The following is a 24,227-nucleotide window of genomic DNA, read 5'->3' on the forward strand; positions in this document are numbered from 1 at the left end:
TGATACTTCAGTACAAAACAATGCTAAACTTTTGACAAAGATTGATTTTTATTCTTATCATAAAACAACAGTATTACAGGCTTCATCTGCAACTGGAATGACTGATAGTTTAGGATTTGCTGAATTCATGTAGGCCTGATATGGGAATACCATGGTACTTTTTGGTGTTTTGTTGTAGGCTATGTGACATGTATAAAGTAAAGCATAATGACTATTTTGGGAAACAGTAATAACAAATATTGTGGTTACGATCTAGGGATCCACCTGCTTCCCAGCCGCCACCAGACACCCTACTTCCATCTTCACCAGTTCCCCTGGGTGTCCAGAACAATAACGTTACAGCCTTCACCATTTCATTTGTGTTTTTATCCCTCTGGTCTTCTTCGTTTAGGGGTTTCCTTCACTGTCAAAAGTGACTAAAGTCTTGAAATGTAACTCCAGGAAAACCAATGTAATATGTTTTTTTCTTCAATTGTATTTGATTATTATTTCGAATTTTGAAATTATTTTTTGATACTATCCAATATTTAAACAATTTTAAGAGCTAATTTCCCCATTGAAAATAATACACAATTTGTTTCATATATATATTTTATTCTTTTTCAATTAAAGCAGTACTCCATGTAAAAACAGAGACAATACATTTAAAATCCAAGCGGGTGGGAGTAAATAAAGAAAAACTTGTGTAATGCCATGATGTGACCACTAGATTATATAGAACTCTATATAAAGTGGCTTATACATTCTCTAGTGTCTTTAGACATAAATCCTTATTTTTAAGTTTTAGATTTTTTATTTTATGTTGATTTAAAGTGTCAGTTTTTGCATTAAAACAGAGGATAACATTTTGTTACACATAACATCAAAATTCAATAAAAATGTAACAAAAAGGAACAGGTATGTTTTATGAGAGCTTAATCAATCTGCATGGGTCTGATCTGATTTCAAACTCTTATTTGAGTCTTTTGGCTCAATTTTACCATATTGTGTGTATAATAGTGTGTTGTGCGCATGTGTCTCTGCATGTGTGTGTGTCTGTTTTTTGTACTGATGTAACCTTTTACTTGCTTTCCCGCAGTATCTGCACTGGAACTCAGTAGAACTCAGAAAAATGGAAGTCAGAAGAACACACATATTTATTTTGCGTTAACATGAAGCTGCAGTTTCACAATACATGAATTAGGCTACACTTACGAACTTCTCTTGAGCATGTAAATTGAATTCACACTTGCGATTCTTTATGGCATCATTTTACCTTCATAGTATGAAGACGTGATGTAATGACACAAAGACAAGCTTGAATTTCCCACGGAAATCCACCATAGCCTACCTCTCTAATTTTAACCAGCCTGGCCTCATGAAAATGCGCATCTATAGCACGAATTGCATTCATCGTGCAATTTGTACGCCAAAATGAGTTTTTACATACATGTGTTACGCAGTTTTCACTTTATAGCGTGTTACATGCACGTAACCCACACCACTAAACCTACCCAATGTGGTGACGATGCGTATCATATGCACGTAAAAACTAACTTTGGCGTATAAATTGCATGATAAATACAATTCGTGCTGTATATACGCATTTCATGAGAAAGTGTTGTTATACAATTTTAAGCTTACAGTTGTCTTTATTAGAGAAGTCTTACAGAAGTCTATCGCTTTCCTCAGCGGACATTCAAACTGATTTCTAATGGATATAATATCAGGCAGTGGCTTACACCAAGTGTTAATAGCAACTAAATTCTATTTACACAAAGTGAAAATAACATTTTCTTAGCGATAGATGATATTTACACAAAGTGCAAAGAGCTGTAGATGCTGTTGAAGTAGTGCAAATAGTGATATATTCTATTTACACCATAAAAGTAGTTCTTTGCAATATGTAAATAATAACATGCAATGTATACTTTATTTTGACAGATGCATATTTGCACCTCAGTAACATAGAGTGTAGATTATTATATTTATTAAAAGTATTAAATGGATGCCGCCTTGAAGAGACAATAAAAGCCCTCCCTACACCGACCCCTAACCCCAATAAATGCTTTTTATTATTATTACACATTTCGTTAGCCACTTTATATCCACTCTTAGAGCATTTTCTTAATTTTTATTGCAAGTAAATGCCTATCAAATGTGATATGTGATGGGAAAATGGATAAGAGCCAGCTCTGCAAAAAATGAATGACGCCTTTTGCAGAGCTGGCTCTTATGGAATAAAATGTTAATTGACAATTAAATGACAATTAACATTTTATTCCATCTTAAATTGGAGTGCAGGGATTCACAAGCGTTTGTATTTCTGCTACTTCCTGATGACTATAGGTGTCACTGATCGTGGTTCTGCGTATTTCATTGTTGTTGTATACTCTAGTGAGCTCAGCAGTGACCGGGATATCAGCGGTGAAGGTATTGGCTTTAATGTCAATGCTGCAAACATGGTTGGCAGGAACCTGCACCTCTATATTCACAGAGTGCAAGTCTTTATTAGTTGTGGCTGTAGTCTCAGAATTGAGGCGGCTACGTTCGTGTTTAACGTTTAACTTTCCTCCTACTTTTACTACAACTATAGTACCGTCGGCTGAAAACTCCCCAGACCCTCCAGTTAAACGCGTACGGGTCTTTAGCAAAGTAATTGTTTTATCGATGCCTTGGTCCAGCTTCACCTGATGCTTGGCGGGTTCACGGTGCTTGTTGGAAACCGTGAAATGCTTCAGTACTGTAACGCTCTCTGACGTGTCCGCTTTATTAATTTCATAGTTCATAATGTTTAAATGATGCCCTTTAATATCATGGTTTAGGGTGAGAACCTCATTTTCTGTGGTGCTTTGTTTTGTATCACCAAGCGTTATTAAACTGTTATCGGTCATATAGCCTAACCCAAATTCATTTCGAGCAATAAAGTAACCGTTACAAGTTTCTACAGGTAAAGGTGGGATCTCTCCATATGAAGATTTCTTCCACTCAAGAATTTCAAACTTATCCTTATTCACTAGAAATGAAATTTTTCCTTTCAGGACGACGCCTCCTGTACTGAATCCTGGATGCATTTGTACAACCCAACAAGATTTTTTAACACTGTCAAAGAAACAAGGCCTACAGTCTTCCAATCTAGCAACGTAAAACGTTTGCTTTGTTTTCTTGTCAAGGATGGGAACGGCATCCACAGGCACTTGTGATGGATTCGCTGTGCCTACTGTCCATTGCAAGTTGCTCTGGAACGGATCCTTGTCTGGAGAACTGCGAGGAAAAACACTATGAACACGAGAGGACTCTGCAAAACAAAAACAGAATCAGGGCTGTTAACGTTTATACATCAGTTTTCTTTTCAACACTAAATGCGTGTCAGTCAACCATAAGACAATGCACAAAGAAATATAATCATAAGAGCTCCAGGCATGTGACAGTATTACATTTTCATGTTGCGATAATTGCTTAAGCTTTATCATGACATTGAAATAAGTATTATTACAGGTTTAATAACTTTTTTTCTTATAACAAAAAGAACTGTGAACATTTAGCCTAATTAAAATACAGCAATACACAAATGTTTTAAACAGATAAAGTGCAAATGATTTAGAAAAAACTTTACATTAACTAACATTAACAATAAGCAATAGCTACATTACAGAATGTATTATTCTTTGTTAACGTTAGTTCAAAAATACAACTGATCATTGTTAGTTCATGTCAGCTCAGGTCCATTAAATAATACAGTTAAAACTTGTAGTGTTTTATTAAATGTTGAAATGAACTAAGATTTTTCATTGTCAGTTTATGTTAACTATGGAGCCTTATTGTAAAATGTTATTGAACAATAATAATATTTTGTAACACTTTACAATACGGGTGCATTAATTCATGCTTAACTAATGCACAGATAATCACGAGTTAAAGGTGCCCTTGATTGAATTTTTTTGGGGGACTTTAGCTTATTCACCGTATCCCCCAGAGTTTGATAAGTCAATACATACCATTCTCATCTCCGTGCCATAACACTGTCTGACCCACCCACCGTTAGCCTAGCTTAGCACAAAGACTGGAGGTAAATGGCTCCAGCTAGCCGACTGCTCAATAAGTGGCAAAATAACGGCAACATTTTCCAATTTACTTGTTGTGATGCGTAAAGTTAAATTGTGTAGTAAGACCGAGGGAAAATGAAAAGCTGCGATTTTCTAGTCCAATAGCTTAGAACTATACTCTCATTCCTGTGTAATTATCCAGGAGCTTTGTTGCCGTACCATGCAGTGCAATGATATTACACAGTGTCTGAAATTATTTCACAAATCGTCCCTATGTACATTGCCTTATAAGACGCCTGACACACATTTAAAAGTTTTCTTTAGTAGATGTATTTGTTATAGGCTCTTGCTTTTACAGTAATTAGTTAACTTATTTCCCAAGAAGGGCACTGGTGCATAGTAATCACTCGCCTCTTTTCGTTTTCCTAAAAAAAAAAATATTAATAAACATATTAATAGCCACACAAATGTAGTTCAGGCCACTCGTACATTGATTATCTTCACTGCATTTATAACAAAACAAAATATAAAACACAACCCTGCCTCTTTTAGTTTACATTTAAAACAATATTAAACATATTAATTTGTGGTTCATGCAATAAGTGTGCAAATATGACTATCTTCACTGTAACAAAATGAAATATGACAAAACACAACCCAGTCTCTTTTTGTTAAATGTCAGTTTTAATGATCAAAGAAATAAAGGAAACTTCACTTTGCCCTCAACCAAAACGAATAGGGAACAAATTATAGATTCATGAGACCAAAGATCGCCCATCAGATCTACACAAGACAAATTCTATCTCATGTTTAACCACTACAGAGACATCAGAGCCAGCGGCAAACATCCGCAGGTCTAGCAGAGGAAAGGCTGCTCTCGCCGGGGTTAATGAGCGCTGAGCGCAGCAAAGATGCATTTGCTGTCTCTGTGAGCCATTGAAATGAGTCGCAGTGAAACAGCCAATCAGAGCAGAACTCAACATTAATATTCATGACCCTTCCAAATAAGGCAAAAACAGACCATTTCATTCTAGGGACAATTTCTATGGTTGTAAATGGACCTGTAAAACCATATCTGGACAATTTTTGCCCTTAAATAAGCCATAAACCCTCAATGAATATATTAGAGAACAATTTAAAATATTGTTTCAACTCATTTTAGGGCACCTTTAATGTAGGCTCATGACGAACTAAACCAATTATTAATGATTACTGCGTCAGCAACTAATGAAGATTCTAGATTAAGTGATATATTAATTGCTATTAATTAAATATGACATCATGTATTAATTCCCAAATAACATATTATATTAACTAATAAAGTAAATTCATGTTAATTACCACAATGAGTCAAAGCCATGTATTTCAACTTCCAGTTGTCTGCTTTAATTAATCATTAGCTAATGATGTGCAAAGGAATCATTATGTTATGACTTTACTTCTTGAGGCATGTGACTGTTAACTAATTGTTAAGTAATATGTAATTGTGGTAATGGCTTTTGAATTCATTTTGAATTAGTTAATAGTCATAGTCATATGCATAATGGGTTAATTCTTCATACATAAATGTAACAGGTAAGATTTATGTAATTGTATTGATAAACTGAATGTGATTCATATATGCCAGTTATATGTGAATGAAACAGGTAAGATTTATGTAAAAGTGCACAGAAAAACGCCCATGTTAAATGAACACTTCCTAGTGTTCATGTGTGTGCACACTACTGGGTTAAAGTACTATTGAACAGTGTTGGGCACGTTACTTTAAAAAAGTAATTAGTTATAGTTACTAGTTACTTCTTACAAATAGTAACTGAGTTAGTAACTGAGTTACGTCATTATAAAAGTAACTAATTACCAGGGAAAGTAACTACTGTGTTACTTTTTTCTTTCTTTCAAATATGTCACATAACTTGGATGCCCCCAATTTTAAATATGTTAAATGAATGAATTGGACACTAAATAGAATAAATTGCTATTATAAAACATTGTACATTAAATGTACACTATTGTAATGTTGCTGTGGGACAACGTGAGAGACACCTATCAAATTCAATACATTATTGTAAATATTATCAGTAGTATCACTACTATAGTTTAAATATTGTGTAAATAGTATCAGTACTTCTTTACTACTCCTCTGGTAGTGGAGCTCACGTTATCACCTGGGTTTTTAGCCACTAATGTTGTGGCTGTGATGATGTGAGGCTTCATTAGATTAGAATTACTTGCCACCGACGTGGATAGACTCTTTCTTCCTGGGCATAAGTTGCACGTTACATAAACATTTGTACCTTTCACCTCAACGAGGGAAAAGTAGCGCTTATACTTCCAGTTTGCGAAAACTACCTTTGAAGTCGTTGGACTTGCCATCACTGACTGTGCATATGCGTGTGCGTCATAGGTGTGTGTGTGTGTGTGTGTGAACTCAACCTATCAACCTCAACCTTGTCTCACACCCACCAATCATCATCAGTTATGTGTACCACCCAACCCACCACCAACACGCATGGCTGGCGCGCGCGCACACACACACACACACACACACACACACACACACACACACACACACACACGTTGCAGGTCCGACTGACAGAGAGCCTGTTCGGATGAAACCGCTTCAATGAGCTCAATTATAGTAACGCCGCATTTTTTTCCCTCAGTAACGCTAACGGCGTTGTAACGGAAGAAACAGTAATTCGTTTGATTACTCGTTACTGAAAAAAGTAATTCCGTTAGTAACGCCGTTTATCTATAACGCCGTTATTCCCAACACTGCTATTGAAGCAGTGTTAAAGTTAATGAGATAATTGAGTGATGATTGAGCATTAATGATGAACACCTGATGATAATGAGCAGAATCACTGAAGGAAAGAGAAACACAAGAACTACAACTGACTTCAGCCACAGCCTTAGATGAAATCAACTGAAGATACAAGAAGACATTAAATCTCTGAAGATATCAGAAGAGGATGATTAAACTACTTCACAAACAGCATTATCAGCTTCACGCATTACTAACCAGACTGACTTTATTTCTGTCATTTCTGTTTTAATGAAAATACCGTACCGTTTCGTTGGAAGTCACCATGCTGGAGATTGTCTGCTTAAGTTGTGCTCTTGACCCTTAACTTTTTAACTTATTTTTTCTCTTGCTCCTTTAACTGTGTTTATAAAGCACATTTGTTATTTCAAGGGAATCCAAGATAAAATATTATCAGGTGATGTTGGCTATTTGTTTTGTAGTGGCCTGAATCACTGCTCTCATTCAGTGGCTAATTCTCTGGTTATAGAGGTAATGTGTTAATAATTGTGTTGTATTCATAGTAATAGCCATGTGATTCTACAGCACAAGATCCAGGACGGTTGTGTTAATGTATCTAAGCAATGCCATAGATTTAAATCCTGCATTTTATTCGATTACCACAACAGTGCTGTAACTCTTGCTGTAGAATCACAACTATTATGAATAAAACAAAACTACTAACACAGTACCACTTTAACCAGAGGATTAGACTCTGAATGAGATCAGTGATTTAGTCACACGATGATATCATTAACAATATATAAATAGCTATCATCAACAGATAACATATTCTCTTGGATTCCCTTGCCATAACAAATGTGCTTTATAAACACACAGTTAAAGGAGCCAGAGAAAAACTAAAGTTAAAGAGTTAAGGGTCAAGAGCACAACTAAAGCAGACACTGATCTCCAGCATGGTGACTTCATTATTTTAATTAAAACAGAAATCATCTGCTGAGATCTTAAGATTTAATGTCTTCTTTTATCTTCAGTTGATTTTATCTAAGGCTGTGGCTGAAGTCAGTTGTAGTTCTTGTGTTTCTCTTTCCGTCAGTGATTCTGCTCATTATTATCAGGTGTTCATCATTAATGCTCAATCATCACTCAATTATCTCATTAACTTATCACTGCTTCAATAGTACTTTAACCTAGTAGTGAGCACGCACATGAACACTAGGAAGTGTTCATTTAACATGGGCGTTTTTCTGTGCACTTTTACATAAATCTTAGCTGTTTCATTTACGTAAAACTGGTATATATGAATCACATTCAGTTTATCAACACAATTACATAAATAATACCCGTTACATTTATGTATGACTTACATACACTGAAAAAAATTATTAGTTGAATTTACTAAAAAAAATTATCGTAAGTGGTCGCAATCAATTTATTTGATCTCAATTTAAACAAAAACACACGCAATTCCCATAAAACCAAATCATTTTTTAAAACGAAATTTTAATTATTTAAACGAGCACAAATTAATAATGCTTAATTTAACTGGGCAATATTTTTTTTCAGTGTATAAGAAGCACATTACATTTATTAATTTGTTTATGTTAAAATTATGTAATCTAAATGCATGGAAAATTTATATGCAATTCAAATACATAAATCTTATGTTTAGGCAAGATTTTTTTTTTGAGTGATCCAGGTAGAGGTAAATCAGTGTGTAGGATTGGGAAATCAAACACACCGGCTGGACTGTCCTGTGCTGGAAAGGGTGGGCTGGAATCAACCTCAGCTGGCTGTGTGCTGATCTGCAGCAGAGCAAAGATGATCACCATGCTGAGATCCATCATCCGCTGCCACATTATCTACAGAAATGAAATATCACACAAGCATATCAGTAACACCTTACAATTTGTTTCATTTGTTAACATTAGTTAAATTATCAATGTTAACAACCGCCTTTTTAAGATGTAACAGCTTCAAAAAAAAATCACATGTGGGGTAATACTGATGTATTTTATGTTGTAGAATAAAACATGAAAGTGTGTTCATCACAGACCTTATTTCAGCCATTTAACCAAAACTCCATTCAAAAAAAACCATTGACTTCGGGACGATGGAACAAGAAGTGCTAAAATGCTAACTTGTGTCATGTTATGTTTACCGGAGGCTTTATTTTACATCTGAAATCTCATTATAAAAACCCATAGTTTTTTCATGACAAGCCTTCCAAGCAGCCCTCGAACATCGTCTAATTCACCATCTCTATTAACTGCATCTTCCTCATTCAATCTTCTATTAATCGCTAACACATTTGTCACTGTGTCGTGCTGATGGTTCCTTGGGAGTTATGTAGACCCAACTATACTTGCTCAGGCCCGTAGCCGGCCTAGTGAAAAAAAAGGGGGTGGGGGGGGCAGGGGGGCTTTTCAAAAAGTGGACCTTTTTCAGCCCCCCACCCTCATTTTGTATTTAATTATGAGGTTCAAATACTTAATTTTGGTGATGTTTTATGCACTAATTTGCGCTGGATTATCTTGCCTGCTGGTTTCTTAAAGGGATAGTTCACCCAAAAACGAAAATTGGATGTTTATCTGCTTACCCCCAGAGCATCCAAGATGTAGGTGTCTTTGTTTCTTCAGTAGAACACAAATGAAGATTTTTAACTCCAACTCCAACTGCATAATTTGACCTTACTCACAGGAAGTTATGGCGGTCTGGAGTCTGATGACATTCGTCTGATATGAGGTGATATAATAGCATAAATACTGTTGGGTTTCTCGCAGAAACCGATCGTTTCGTGTCTTAAGACATCAATGTGTCGTCACGAGCCGCAGAGTTTAATGTGAAGTTGTCTGTCCATGTTTTTTTTTACTCTAATAGAATTGGACCCCATTGACATGCATTATACGACTGACAGACGGCAACGGTTGGAGTTAAAAATCTTCATTTGTGTTCTACTGCAGAAACAAAGACACCTACATCTTGGATGCCTTGGGGGAAAGCAGATAAACCTCAAATTTTCATTTTTTGGGTGAACTATCCCTTTAACAAGCATGCTTTATGATGCACAGAAAATATCAATGTTGTCAAATTGCTAACCCGAGATCATGTAGGCTACCACCTTTTTCAGTCCAAACACACACTGTGTGGCGTGTATAGTATTTGGCATGGATAATCAAAACTTCCCCACAAAGTTTAAATCACAAATTCACGTGACAGAACTACAACCCCAAATCAGAAAAAGTTGGGACAGTATGGAAAACGCAAAAAATTTACTTTGACTTGTATTTCATTGCAGACAATATGAACACAAAATATTTCATGTTTTGTCTGGTCAACTTCATGTCATTTGTAAATATGCATCCTTTCCTGTCATTCAGACCTGCAACACATTTCAAAAAAAGTTGGGACAGGAGCAATTTAGGGCTAGTAATGAGGTAAAATGGTTAAATAATTATGTGATTTGAAACAGGTGATGTCAACAGGTGATTGTAATTATGATTTGGTACAAAAGCAGCATCCAAGAAAGGTCTAATCCTTTAGGAGCAAAGATGGGCAGAGGATCGCCAGTTTGCCAACAAATACGTGAGAAAATTATTGAAATGTTTAAAAACAACGTTCCTCAAAGAAAGATAGGAAGAGATTTGGATATTTCACATTCAACAGTGCATAACATAATTAAAAGATTCAAGGAATCTGGAGGAATTTCAGTGCGTAAAGGACAAGGACGCAAGCCTAAGCTGAACAACCGTGATCTCCGATCCCTCAGGCGGCACTGCATCAAGAATCGTCATTCATCTATAAGCCATATCACCACATGGGCTCAGGACTACTTTGGCAAACCTTTGTCAAGTACCACAATACGTAGTTACATCCACAAATGCCAGTTAAAACTGTACTGTGCCAAAAGGAAGCCCTATGTTAACAGTGTCCAGAAGCGCCGTCGACTGGGCTCGGAGGCATCTGGGATGGACCATCACACAGTGGAAACGTGTACTGTGGTCAGATGAAGCAGTATTTCAGGTATTTTTTGGGAGGAATGGACGCCGTGTGCTCCGGACCAAAGAAGAAAAGGATCATCCAGACTGTTACCAACAACACGTCCAAAAGCCAGGGTCTGTCATGGTATGGGGTTGTGTCAGTGCCCTTGGCAAAGGTAACTTGCACTTCTGTGAAGGCACCATTAATGCTGAAAAGTACATAGAGATTTTGGAGCATAATATACTGCCTTCAAGAAGACATCTTTTCCAGGGACGTCCATGCATATTTCAACAAGACAATGCAAAACCACATTCTGCACACATTACAAAGTCCTGTCTGCGGAGGAAGAGGGTTCGGGTGCTTGACTGGCCTGCCTGCAGTCCCGACCTGTCTCCAATAGAGAATGTGTGGAAGACCCTGTACTGTTGCCCACCTAAAGACTTGTTTGCAGGAAGAACGGGACAAAATTACACCTGAAACACTTCATCACTTGGTGTCTTCAGTCCCTAAACGTCTTTTAAGTGTTGTGAAAAGGAATGGCAACATTACAAAGTGGTAAATGCTTTACTGTCCCAACTTTTTTTGAAATGTGTTGCAGGTCTGAATGACAGGAAAGGATGCATATTTACAAATGACATGAAGTTGACCAGACAAAACATGAAATATTTTGTGTTCATATTGTCTGCAATGAAAAACAAGTCAAAGTAAATTTAGAAAGCACTTCTTCTTTTCTTTTTTTTGCGTTTTCCATACCGTCACAACTTTTTCTGATTTGGGGTTGTATAAGCTAACTTGTGTTTGTTTCATGTTGTGAAATATGAAGTTTTGAAGGAGCCACTCAATGAACATTTGTAGAATCATTAACTTATAATTGGTCAGTAAACAAAGGTGCTTTATTTATTTGGCCTATACTGCGTGCACAAGCACGCGTCACACACACACACACACACACACACAAACCCGGGGTTCAGTGGCATGCTCCTCTGAGAACATTTTAATTTCTCTGATCTGCATATGTGCATTTTAAGACGTTTGAAGGCCACAAAATATGAGAAATAGCTTTAAAACCAAGTCATGGGCAGTAGATTATCTGTCAATTCCTGCTCTCTCCTCATCTCCATCACTCTTTCTTTTGCTCTCATTCTCCTTATCTTACCTTCTCTTCCCCTCCTAAATCAGTCAAGAAAAAATAAACATAAGGTCAATTTATATTTAGAATATTTTTTATTAATCACTTTCTAAGACTGAAGACTGTTAATTTACTGAAGGCTACGATTTCATATTCAATAATATATATAATTGAATAATTTCATATTCAAATAGCCTATGTCCTGTGAAGAACGTGTCATATATTAAAATAATAAATATGGGCTATAATTTGCTAGTTAGTTCACATGCATTATTTTAAACACTAGCAATCAACAGTTTGAAATAATCAAGACTTTTTTAATGATTTTGTAAGAAGGCTAAATTTATTCGATTAAAATACAGTAAAACTAAATATTAAGAAATATTAATAACATTTATCTGTTGTTAATATATTGTAATTTTTATTTTTATTTCTATGATCAAAGCTGAATTTTGTCACATGATCCTTCAGAAATAATTCTAATATGCAGTATTTTTCATTTAAAAACAACTCCAGGACCAATATAATTTTTTAACTTTAAAGTTTTAACATTTTAAAACAATTTGAGCTCTATTCCATAAAATGACAGATGTCAAGCTCCTGAAAGGACAAACACTATAACCACTAGGAAGGCATAAAGTTCTGCACTACACACTAAGTCTTCTAGACCATAGCATTGCTTCATATGGACTGATTTTATGGTAGGTATTGAACTTTTGTGATATTAAACGTCACTGTATGGAAAAAGATTTAAAAAAATAAATAAAAAATTGTTTTTATTAATTGCCATGTGCACCAGGAAAGACAAATTATAACCTAAATAAGTATGCAAGTCATTCATTAATGTTAATGATAAGCATTTCTATAGAAAATAGCATCTATATTTTTATGTTTTTATGTTTTATGCTTTGTGACAGAAAGTCCAGGGCCACTTTTTTGCCCCAGTCCGTCCCTGCCCCTTTATTAACACCCCAGAGCCGCGTGGAGCAGTTATTTGATGGACAGATGCATTTTTTTATGGACTTCAAAAACAGAGCAACTATTACTGCCATTATAAAGCTTGGATTAGCCTGAACATTTTTAATATAACTCAGATTTTATTCGTCTGAAAGAAGAATGTCATATACACCTCGGATGACTCGAGGGAGAGTAAATCATGGGATCATTTTCCTTTTTGAGTGAACTATCCCTTTAAATTACTATATTGCAAAGCTGAACCTCCACAAGGAACCATGCAGCCAAAGTAAATTAACAATAAATTTCAATTTGAAAATTTCAAATCCAATTTGGCTTCACATATCAAACCTTGTGCAGTGTCTTACCTGTGAATCTCCTGAGAAAGTGCAGAGTTGCTTTAGTGGTCGTCCCTGTCACTGATCCGGTGCTCTACAGCTCCTGCACTCAAATATAAGCCAGCATTGATGCAAATGCTGCAGTTGAGCTACCATTTATGGCCGGATGGGCCAGACCAACTGTAGGTGGGCCTTAAATTACGTTTAAAACTTATTAATAGACTACCGCCAACACATGTATGTGGGGCCCACGTGTGTTAAACCTTGGCCACAGGAGTACAGAGTGGGCATGGGCTCAAAATGGGCATCTTATCTGGGGTCCACTTGGGTCAACTAGGTAGGGCAAACCCAGCTGGTGCTACAGTCGCTCAGGCAGGTAGGCAGTAAGTAGATTACTCAAATGCTGTTTTAATGAACAGGATACAGACATGTAGCAACACACCCTACATAAACGAGACCAAACACAGACTGAAGGAGACAAGATAACTAAATAGCAGACAGTAACAAGTTAATAGACAAGAAGACACCGCTGAACAGAACTAAACCAACGAGGGTAACCATGGAGACAGATTAGTGGCGGGAAACTGAACAAACAAACATGTGACAAACGAAAACAGGACGTCCATAAACAAAACTTAAAGTCCAAACAGACAGATATGTAACAGCTGTGGGCCCGAAGGGGTTGCACATGGGCTGATATCTGGGGCTCCTGGGCTACCCAACTGGGACCCAGCTAATTTTGTCCTCAGTTTCCATGGAGGCCCCTCATGGGTTAGCCCAGATGGGTTGATGATGGGACCCAGATAGGTGTTATGTAGGGCTCTTATGGGCCACAACGGGTATATATATACGGGCTACCATATTTTCTGTTTGGGTTATCTTATTTTACAGTAAACCCCTAAATACAAACATTACATGCAATCCACTAAACTACACTAAAATGTGCTAATTCAAATAACATGCACAAAAGATACACAATATAGTAACACTTTAGAACTGGGGTCCTCCAGAAGGTTCTAAGGGGTCCCCAGAAAATTTCAGAGAGTAAAAAGTGACCGGACACCTAAAAATGTAACTTCCTCCACCCCAGTAAAACCAATGCAATTTATTTTTCTTCAATAATATTTTTTCTTTTTAATTTTGTATTTTGAGATGATTTGATGGTATTTTTTAATATTTATGCAATAATTATGGTCTATTTTTGCCATTGAAAATTATTTTTAAAAATTGTTTTTGTAATTGTTATTTATTTTAATTATTGCAGTATTTCAGGTTAAAATAGAGACTAGGCCTTCAAAATAAAAAATTTTGAAGGCAGATTAGCGCCCTCTTTTGGAATGATTTAAGAAATCCTGCAACCATGGGTGTAACCACTATAGAGGTCTCTATGGAGAGGCTTGAGAATCCCCTTGTTCTCTTTTGAACACATTTAATGATTTTTTTTTATTTGTATGGATTTGAATATATATTTAAAACATCTCAAAGACTATTTATTGTAAAGTTTTAGATTTTTTTTTGTTAGAAATATAGATTTTTTTCTGTGAATTTGTGTTTTTGCAGATTTCCTATGGTGGTCATTTTTGACCGAAGAGCACAAGTGGGAGTATTTTTTTTATGACCTAATGCTAGAAAAGTCACCAAGTTTCATATCATTCCGATGAAGCTGTGATTTTTTAAATGTCAAAACAGAAAAAAAAATTCCGGTCAGAAATGACCGAAGAGCACCAGAGGGTTAAAGTCTACTGAACTTTCATTGCCGTACACATACTTTCCAGAATTGTATATGTTTGCTTTGTATCTTTCTAGTGAGTTTTTCTCACCATAGTCCTTTATCTCGCTCACTGGGGTTGTAAGGCGATATTCTTAACGCAGTACGCAAGCTGCTTACTTACATTTATTGTGAAAGTTGCTTATACAAATCATTTTTAATAGAAAATGTTCTTCTTTGGGTTTATACATCCAACATTAAGTACAGCCGATTTAAGTTTGGAAATAATATGTTGTATTTATAATGTCACACTACTTACTATTTATCTAACAGATTAAATGTTTATATATATATATATTTTAAGACCGCTTGAATTCGCTCCAAGGATCGGTAGCGAACCGCGGTGAAGGCCGCACGTTCAGTGTCTCAGCTGGAAGAATGGATTTGATTATAATATTGTTTATCTGACTCCATTTATCATAGTTATCGCATTTAGAAGAGAATCCCAACCGGTTGTTTGGTCATCTATATTCGATAGTTAATCATACATTTAATCGTTCCGTTTTAACCCTTTGTTGCATTTATACCGTTCCACATTGGAGATAGTTAATAATTACAGATTACAGTTTTTCTCAATTGCTAAAACACTAAACCCTATTGTCTGAACCAAATGCTCAGTTGCCTGAACCCACTGATTGAATCAATCACTCTTTTGGCAAAACCATAAGCACTTTTCACCTATTTAGACACAACTTGCCAACACATTTTCATTGTGATGCACCCGTGCTGCAAAATGGTGAGCACAGGTGACAAAAGTCAAACACAATTAAAGCACAGATGTCACCACTTGAACACAACAACTCAAAATTGATCACACTTGTGGCTAATGATGTGAGGGAACATATACAGTAAGCCAGTTCAGAGAGCACTGGTTTGTGAGGCCCTACAATGGATAGAAATCTGAGAGGAAGAGTTCGTGTGAGAGGAGGTCAAGGTAGTCGAGGTGATCAGCGAAGACAAAGAACAGTAATATCTGATGAAATCAGAGCTACTGTAATTGACCATGTTCTTGTCCATGGTATGAGCATGAGGGAGGCTGGACAAAAGGTACAACCAAACATCAGTAGATTCACTGTGTCCACCATAATCCAAAGATTTAGAGAAGAGAACAGGTAATTACCTTTTTTTGACATTATAGTACAGTATGTAAATGTTGACAGCAATTATTGTATGACATACTATATACTGTACCACAGTATACTGTAAGTAAATATATGTTTCAGTACATCATTGTACCAATATACTGTAGTATTGTATTGGAGGGTTGGTCTAACTGTTCGTAGGCCAAGTATTCCATGTATATTTTTGTACTTTATTTTCACATGGGCTTACTGTACACAAGTGGCAAATGCATAAGATTTCTGTTTTGTCTTTTTGTACAAGTGCTAAATGAAGAGGTTTTTTTTGTTTTGCAACATGCATTTAGCCTACAGTGAACAATAAACATTTATTTCTCCAGCTTCATGTCCTGAGCATTGTGTTTTCTATTTTTCTACGTAGTGTTTAGTGACTGTTGAGTAGTGTTTTTAATTTTGATTGACGCGGGGCACGATTTGACAACATAGTTCAGTTTTGAGCACAGATTGAACTGTTTTGAGGTGAAAGTTTGGTTTTGAAAGAAGAGTCTGAGGTTTTGTGAATGTAGCTTGAAAATTGGGTTTTGTGTTCACAGCTTAGAGAAAAGGAGAGCAGCTTTCAAGAAATGTGTCTTAGCAATCGAGAAAAACTGTAATTCAGAAAGGATCAAAAATGTAACAATTTATTAACAATCAAGTAAATGTAAAATGTCAATTACATAATAGACAGAAATCTCTTCTAAAAGGAAACACAAATTCTAGTTATGGTTACACTTAAAATAGTTTCAAATAGTTGTAAACATAAACCCTTGATTATGCTCAGTAGGCCTCTGCCTAGAATGTTACTTGTGAGATAGAGATAGAGAGAGAGAGAGAGAGAGAGAGAGAGAGAGAGAGAGAGAGAGAGAGAGAGCTAAAGAGCAGCTCTCTCTACAGAAAGCCAGAGAAACCAAAGACAGCGAGCTACAGTTGAAATCCTCTTTTATCCTCTTCCCTGATGTCACCAAATTCAAATCTGACTCTTGTAAAACTGACCAATCAGACCAAACCGTAAGACGTTTGAAAATAACCAATCAGACAAAACTTTCCCCATTGTATCAAAGGTGCGAAAACCTTTTGGCCAGCCAGCCAGTCATTCTTTTGTTGTTCTATCTCCAACTGGCCCTTCTGATGGCTGATAACAGCAAAGCAGATGATTTTGTTCAAATATCTTTGATTAATTTCCACCTTACAATACATATATATATATAGATGGATTTTAGGAAGGGGATCCCTCATAAAAGATTCATCATATTTGGGGGTCCTTGGCATCATAAAGTTTGAAAACCCCTGCTTTAGAATACTGTTCCAAATGTGTAATGTCTTCTGAAGGATTTGGTAATACTGAGTCCTTACTAGTAGGTTACACCAGGATCTTCACTTTATAATCAACACGTTTTGTGTGTCTCCCTCATCTATCACACCTGATTCAACTTATGAACGTATGTCATGCGCCGTTCGCCTCTGTTTCTCACATGGAAGTCCATAAAAATAACTGTGCAGATTGAGCACCACCGTGATAAAACCTAAAACTTGTGCATTCGGATGGTGATTTATTCACAGTGGAGGGGAGAGTTTAGTGATCGGGAACACACTGCTCACATGGTCCGTAACATGATTGTGCTGTAAATAAAATGTTATATGCTTGGTATGATCAGAATAAATGCTGCCGTAAATAACGGCCAAATTCAAATGTTTACGTGCTTTTCTTCTTTTTATTTTTTGAGCGTTGATGAAATATTGCTCTTGTAAATACTTGCCAGCATTTAAAGAAATACAAGTCTAGAAATGCATCCAAATTACAGCGAAGCGCAACCGTACGGTGCTCTGCAGGGGTCAAAAAGGATATCAACAGTGAATCTTGAAAACTCAGAGATGTGGATTCGGACAGATATTAAATGACCACACGACCTGGTGTTTGTCTAAAACAGTCGGTCATTCGGCCGGGGATTTTTACGTGGATGACAATAAAATCACTGACTAGCCCCTGTAAATGATGACCATACCTTCCAACCCCACGAGAAACAATTCCCGTCCCAGGGCTTCAGCAACTCCTCCACTACTAACGGATGGAGCTGGAAAACCAAACTTTTCCCGGGAAACAAAATCAAATCATGGCCACCAAAAAAACTCAGCAAAGATTGTTCTCGCTCCGGCTTTAGCTTCTGGATATTCGGCAGGGGTGCCAGGAATGAATGGCTTCGCTCACATCTTTTCTCCGCCGCCATTACTGAACTACAACTCAAACTAGCGCACGACATCAACGTCATCGTTCTCAGCCAATCCCTCTGTTCGCTGATTGGACCGGTAAAAACTTGTTCGGAGAAAACCTAAGACTATACAGCAGTCCCAGACGGAGAACTGAAGGAAAATGAAAATTGAGCGGAAGTACGTAGGAGAGCGGAGCCAGGCTAGCTCTCCCCTACACCCTTGCTTCATTTAGTATACACGGCAAATTAATATGCAAATGAGCCCCGCCTCCACTCACTCATACAGGCTCGTCTACAAGTCGATGAATCAGAATAGTAATGCGTTTTATGAACTGCTCTCTACAACGTCGGACACAGAACGGTAATTAATATGATTAGCCTTTGGCTTGACTACGCTATCAAACAGGTAATAATGTTACACAAACCATGTTCCCGTTCGGCATCTAGCTGCCTTGAAAAATCAGTGCCTTAAAAACGCTTTGAACAACTCACAACGTCAGTGGAGAAAGGCATATAGTTCAGCGTACATTGTAATATACATATGATTCACCTGCTACATTGCTAAATACAGATTTTTCATATCAACAGAAAAATATACAGTGATAAGCTTCTCTTGAGACTCCTATGCTTCGCAGAATAGTTAATGATATGCTAAACCCCGCCCACATGCTGACGTGATTGGTTACAACAAACCTGTCTTTGGTTCAGTGCAGTTTTAAGGAGAAAATACTGCATGAGACATTCCACCGAATGGGTGACATTTGCTTGTTGTAACTCATAAAAAATTAAACTTTATTATTTATTTTTTTCAACACTGAATCTAATACTACACATATTTAACTCTTCAAAATGTGTATTGGTCAATCTCAGGTAACTTTATTTAGTTATTTACAAGGTTTCTAAGCAGAAGATGGATGTATGTTTTCTCAGTCCTGTTACCAAAACTCATGTGCCATTTAAAAAGCATGTTTAAAACCATGTCAATTAACTCCTTTAGTTTTCCCTTCAAGATAGTAAATGTTTTAAAGAAATGGTTGGTTATATGTTCAAATAATTAATATTTGTGATTAAAAAACAGTGTGAAGACATGGCGTATTTTAATAAAAAACACAAATAACTTTTTTCATTTTAAAGAAAACTGAAGCCACAAGTTTATTATTTTTTTTCAAATAATTTGTTTTATTAAACAATTGTATAAATGATGGACCAAACAAAACTGATGAAAACAGTGGTTTAACTATTTTTAGCTGATGACTTATGAATTTGCACATGCTTTGTCTTAAAGCATATTAAAAACACCACATGGACATATAAACAACATTAAAAACTTGATTTTTAAAGGCCACGGCTCATTAATATTAATTAGGTTGTGATGAACGCTCCACCCACCGTTAGGGTCATCTGATTAATACTCATAAGCCTTCGCCATAGTAGTGTAAATGCTCTGTATAGTTGTGGTGAAGTCTGTCTCTTCACCGCTGGATGGCACATGTATACTCCTCCTCCTCCTCCTCCTCCTCCTCCTCCTCCTCCTCCTCCTCCTCCTCCTCCTCACTTCATTGCGCAGTTTGGATCATGTTTATCAAGCGCTACTCTTTTCCCACGCGCCAATTTGCGGGATTTTGCGCGTTTCGGGGGAAATCGCTATAACACTGTACAAGGAAGAGTTGAAGTGTCCGTCCTCTGTGTGTGAGGTAGGTTTGAATGAATATATACATAGTTTTGGCATTGTTTTGGCAAATCTTCGTTTTTTGTTTCTTTGTTCACTGCTGTTTTAAACCGCTGTTTACTAATCCATACAATAATAACTTCGGGAAGTTATGAGCATATAATAGTTGTTTGTTATGAGTGTATCTCTCTTCTCTCACGAGCTTTCCTGAATAATAATCAGTCTGACGCGCTGTGGTTGCTGGGACAATCCTTCAGAAGAATGTGCTAGACAGAGAGCACTAACTCCCACACACACACACACACACACACTTGCTTTTATACAGATATTAATATTATAACCTCACCCACACCCTAATCCTGACTGACAGATTGCCTTGAGGAGTTTTAATAATATTAATTTAAAAAAATTATGTTACACCTTTTTTTAAACAAATGAAAAAAAGTTTTTGTTGTCAGATTTTGCTCACTTCTGGGTCCAAATTTACCCCCCAAAAATGGTTAAGTATGTGCAGCTTCTGACCTCTATTGTTTTTAAATGGCGTTAAATGATTAGTTCACTTTAGAATTAAAATGTCCTGATAATTTGCTCACCCCCATCTCATCCAAGATGTTCGTGTCTTTCTTTCTTCAGTCGAAATGAAGTTTTTTGAGGAAAATATTCCAGGATTTTTCTCCACATAATGGACTTCAATGGGAACCAACTGTTGAAGGTCCAAATCAATGCAGTTTCAGAGGAAGGGCTTCAGAGGCTCTGACCGATCCCAGACGAGGAATAGGGTCTGAAATAGACAACCATCGGACATTTAAATAAAAAAAAAAAAATGTATATACTTTTTAACCACAAACGCTCGACTTCGGTGTTGTTCTTCTTCACGCCGTATGATCATCACGTTGGAAAAGTCACGCGTGAAGTGAAGTAGGTGGAAGTACCGACCCAGTGAAAATGAAAATGGCAGATGGTTTGTCTAGATCAGACTAGGGCTGCCACTAACGACTATTTTTATATTGATTAATCTGACAACTAATTTATTGATTAATCTATCGCCTAATTTATCGATTAATCTATCGACTAATTTATCGATTAATCTACTGACTAATTTATCGATTAATCTACCGACTAATTTATTGGCTAATCTACTGACTAATTTGTCGATTAATCTACTGACTAATTTATCGATTAATCTATCGATTAATTTATTGGTTAATCTACAGACTAATTTGTTGATTAATCTATCGGCTAATTTATTGATTAATCTATCGACTAATTTAACGATTAATCTATCGACTAATTTATCGCTTAATCTACCGACTAATTTACCAATTAATCTACCGGTTAATTTATCGATTAATCTACCGACTAATTTATCGATTGATCTACCGGCTAATTTTACGATTAATCTACCGACTAATTTATCGCTTAATCTACCGACTAATTTAACAATGAATCTATCGACTAATTTAACGATTAATCTATCGACTAATTTATCGCTTAATCTACCGACTAATTTATCGATTGATCTACCGGCTAATTTAATAATTAATCTACCGGCTAATTTATTAGTTAATCTACCGACTAATTTATCGATTAATCTACTGGCTAATTTATCGATTAATCTACCAACTAATTTATCGATTGATCTACCAACTAATTTATCGATTAATCTACCGACTAATTTATCGCTTAATCTATCGATTAATTTAATGATTAATCTACCGACTAATTTATCGCTTAATCTATCGACTAATTTATCGCTTAATCTACCGACTAATTTATCGCTTAATCTATCGATTAATTTAATGATTAATCTACCGACTAATTTATCGCTTAATCTATCGATTAATTTAATGATTAATCTACCGACTAATTTATCGCTTAATCTATCGATTAATTTAATGATTAATCTACTGACTAATTTATCGCTTAATCTATCGACTAATTTATTGATTAATCTACCAACTAATTTATCACAGTAATTTTCAAAATTTTTACTTAAACACATTTAATTTAACTTTCAGCGTTTGCCTTCAGTAGTGTACTATGAAGTATAAATGTAAACAAGCCCTTAACAAAATGTAAAACTAAAAGAATAAAATTTTTTTGAGGAAAATATTCCAGGATTTTTCTCCACATAATGGACTTCAATGGGAACCAACGGTTGAAGGTCCAAATCAATGCAGTTTCAGAGGAAGGGCTTCAGAGGCTCTGACCGATCCCAGACGAGGAATAGGGTCTGAAATAGACAACCATCGGACATTTAAATAAATAAAAAAAAATGTATATACTTTTTAACCACAAACGCTCGACTTCGGTGTTGTTCTTCTTCACGCCGTATGATCATCACGTTGGAAAAGTCACGCGTGAAGTGAAGTAGGTGGAAGTACCGACCCAGTGAAAATGAAAATGGCAGATGGTTTGTCTAGATCAGACTAGGGCTGCCACTAACGACTATTTTTATATTGATTAATCTGACAACTAATTTATTGATTAATCTATCGCCTAATTTATCGATTAATCTATCGACTAATTTATCGATTAATCTACTGACTAATTTATCGATTAATCTACCGACTAATTTATTGGTTAATCTACTGACTAATTTGTCGATTAATCTACTGACTAATTTATCGATTAATCTATCGATTAATTTATTGGTTAATCTACAGACTAATTTGTTGATTAATCTATCGGCTAATTTATTGATTAATCTATCGACTAATTTAACGATTAATCTATCGACTAATTTATCGCTTAATCTACCGACTAATTTACCAATTAATCTACCGGTTAATTTATCGATTAATCTACCGACTAATTTATCGATTGATCTACCGGCTAATTTTACGATTAATCTACCGACTAATTTATCGCTTAATCTACCGACTAATTTAACAATGAATCTATCGACTAATTTAACGATTAATCTATCGACTAATTTATCGCTTAATCTACCGACTAATTTATCGATTGATCTACCGGCTAATTTAATAATTAATCTACCGGCTAATTTATTAGTTAATCTACCGACTAATTTATCGATTAATCTACTGGCTAATTTATCGATTAATCTACCAACTAATTTATCGATTGATCTACCAACTAATTTATCGATTAATCTACCGACTAATTTATCGCTTAATCTATCGATTAATTTAATGATTAATCTACCGACTAATTTATCGCTTAATCTATCGACTAATTTATCGCTTAATCTACCGACTAATTTATCGCTTAATCTATCGATTAATTTAATGATTAATCTACCGACTAATTTATCGCTTAATCTATCGATTAATTTAATGATTAATCTACCGACTAATTTATCGCTTAATCTATCGATTAATTTAATGATTAATCTACTGACTAATTTATCGCTTAATCTATCGACTAATTTATTGATTAATCTACCAACTAATTTATCACAGTAATTTTCAAAATTTTTACTTAAACACATTTAATTTAACTTTCAGCGTTTGCCTTCAGTAGTGTACTATGAAGTATAAATGTAAACAAGCCCTTAACAAAATGTAAAACTAAAAGAATAAAAATTTTAAAAGGTACACATTTGTAAACCAACATAACAAAAAAAAGAGAATATCAGCAAATACTTGTTATATAGATTAGTGTTGTCACGATACCAAAATTATGACTTCGATACGATACCAGACTAAAATACCTCAATACCGATACTGAATCCATACCATGGTAAAAAACTGTAAAAGTAATTGAATAATATGACAGAATTTACTATTCATTGTTGTATCATTGTTTTACGGTTAAAAACCCCTAAACAGTCACTTGTCCAGCATGTTCCTGCCCTGCTTCACACAGAATATGAGGTCCGGCCCTTTAAGAGCTGCACGGACCACATTCATTGTAACACCCGATTTCTCACTCAACTCTGTATACGTTCACTAAATACATATCCGACTGTGGAAACTGGCGTCCCGAGTGAAAGGCGTGGCACTTTTTGGCACTCCTGCTGTCACACACACTCGTCCTCACTCCTGCTGTCACACACACACGTCCTCACTCCTGCTGTCACACACACTCGTCCTCACTCCTGCTGTCACACACACTCGTCCTCACTCCTGCTGTCACACACACACGTCCTCACTCCTGCTGTCACACACACTCGTCCTCACTCCTGCTGTCACACACACTCGTCATCACTCCTGCTGTCCTCACTCCTGCTGTCACACACACTCGTCCTCACTCCTGCTGTCCTCACTCCTGCTGTCACACACACTCGTCCTCACTCCTGCTGTCACACA

At 36.1% G+C, this 24,227-nt stretch overlaps 2 protein-coding genes across 2 annotated transcripts in view; one reads left to right on the forward strand and one right to left on the reverse strand.

The window, feature by feature from the left end:
• Window positions 1-603: 603 nt before the first annotated feature.
• On the reverse strand, window positions 604-13,349 carry LOC307134577 (natterin-3). The gene is made up of 3 exons (XM_079830438.1): window positions 13,222-13,349; window positions 8,531-8,651; window positions 604-3,277 (listed from the first exon to the last, which is right to left on the reverse strand). Exons 2-3 carry the CDS (start codon window positions 8,646-8,648, stop codon window positions 2,268-2,270), a joined length of 1,128 nt encoding a protein of 375 aa, XP_079686564.1. The 5' UTR covers window positions 8,649-8,651; window positions 13,222-13,349; the 3' UTR covers window positions 604-2,267.
• Window positions 13,350-19,831: 6,482 nt separating this feature from the next.
• Window positions 19,832-24,227, forward strand: part of ankrd6b (ankyrin repeat domain 6b) — a 62,051-nt gene continuing 57,655 nt past the window's right edge. Inside the window, exon 1 of the mRNA XM_079831822.1 lies at window positions 19,832-19,978. The gene's annotated coding sequence lies outside the window, so the exon portion shown is untranslated. The remainder of the gene's footprint in view (window positions 19,979-24,227) is intronic.

Source organism: Gobio gobio (genome assembly GCF_949357685.1).
Source record: "Gobio gobio genome assembly, chromosome: 12".
Classification (NCBI taxonomy): Eukaryota; Metazoa; Chordata; class Actinopteri; order Cypriniformes; family Gobionidae; genus Gobio; species Gobio gobio.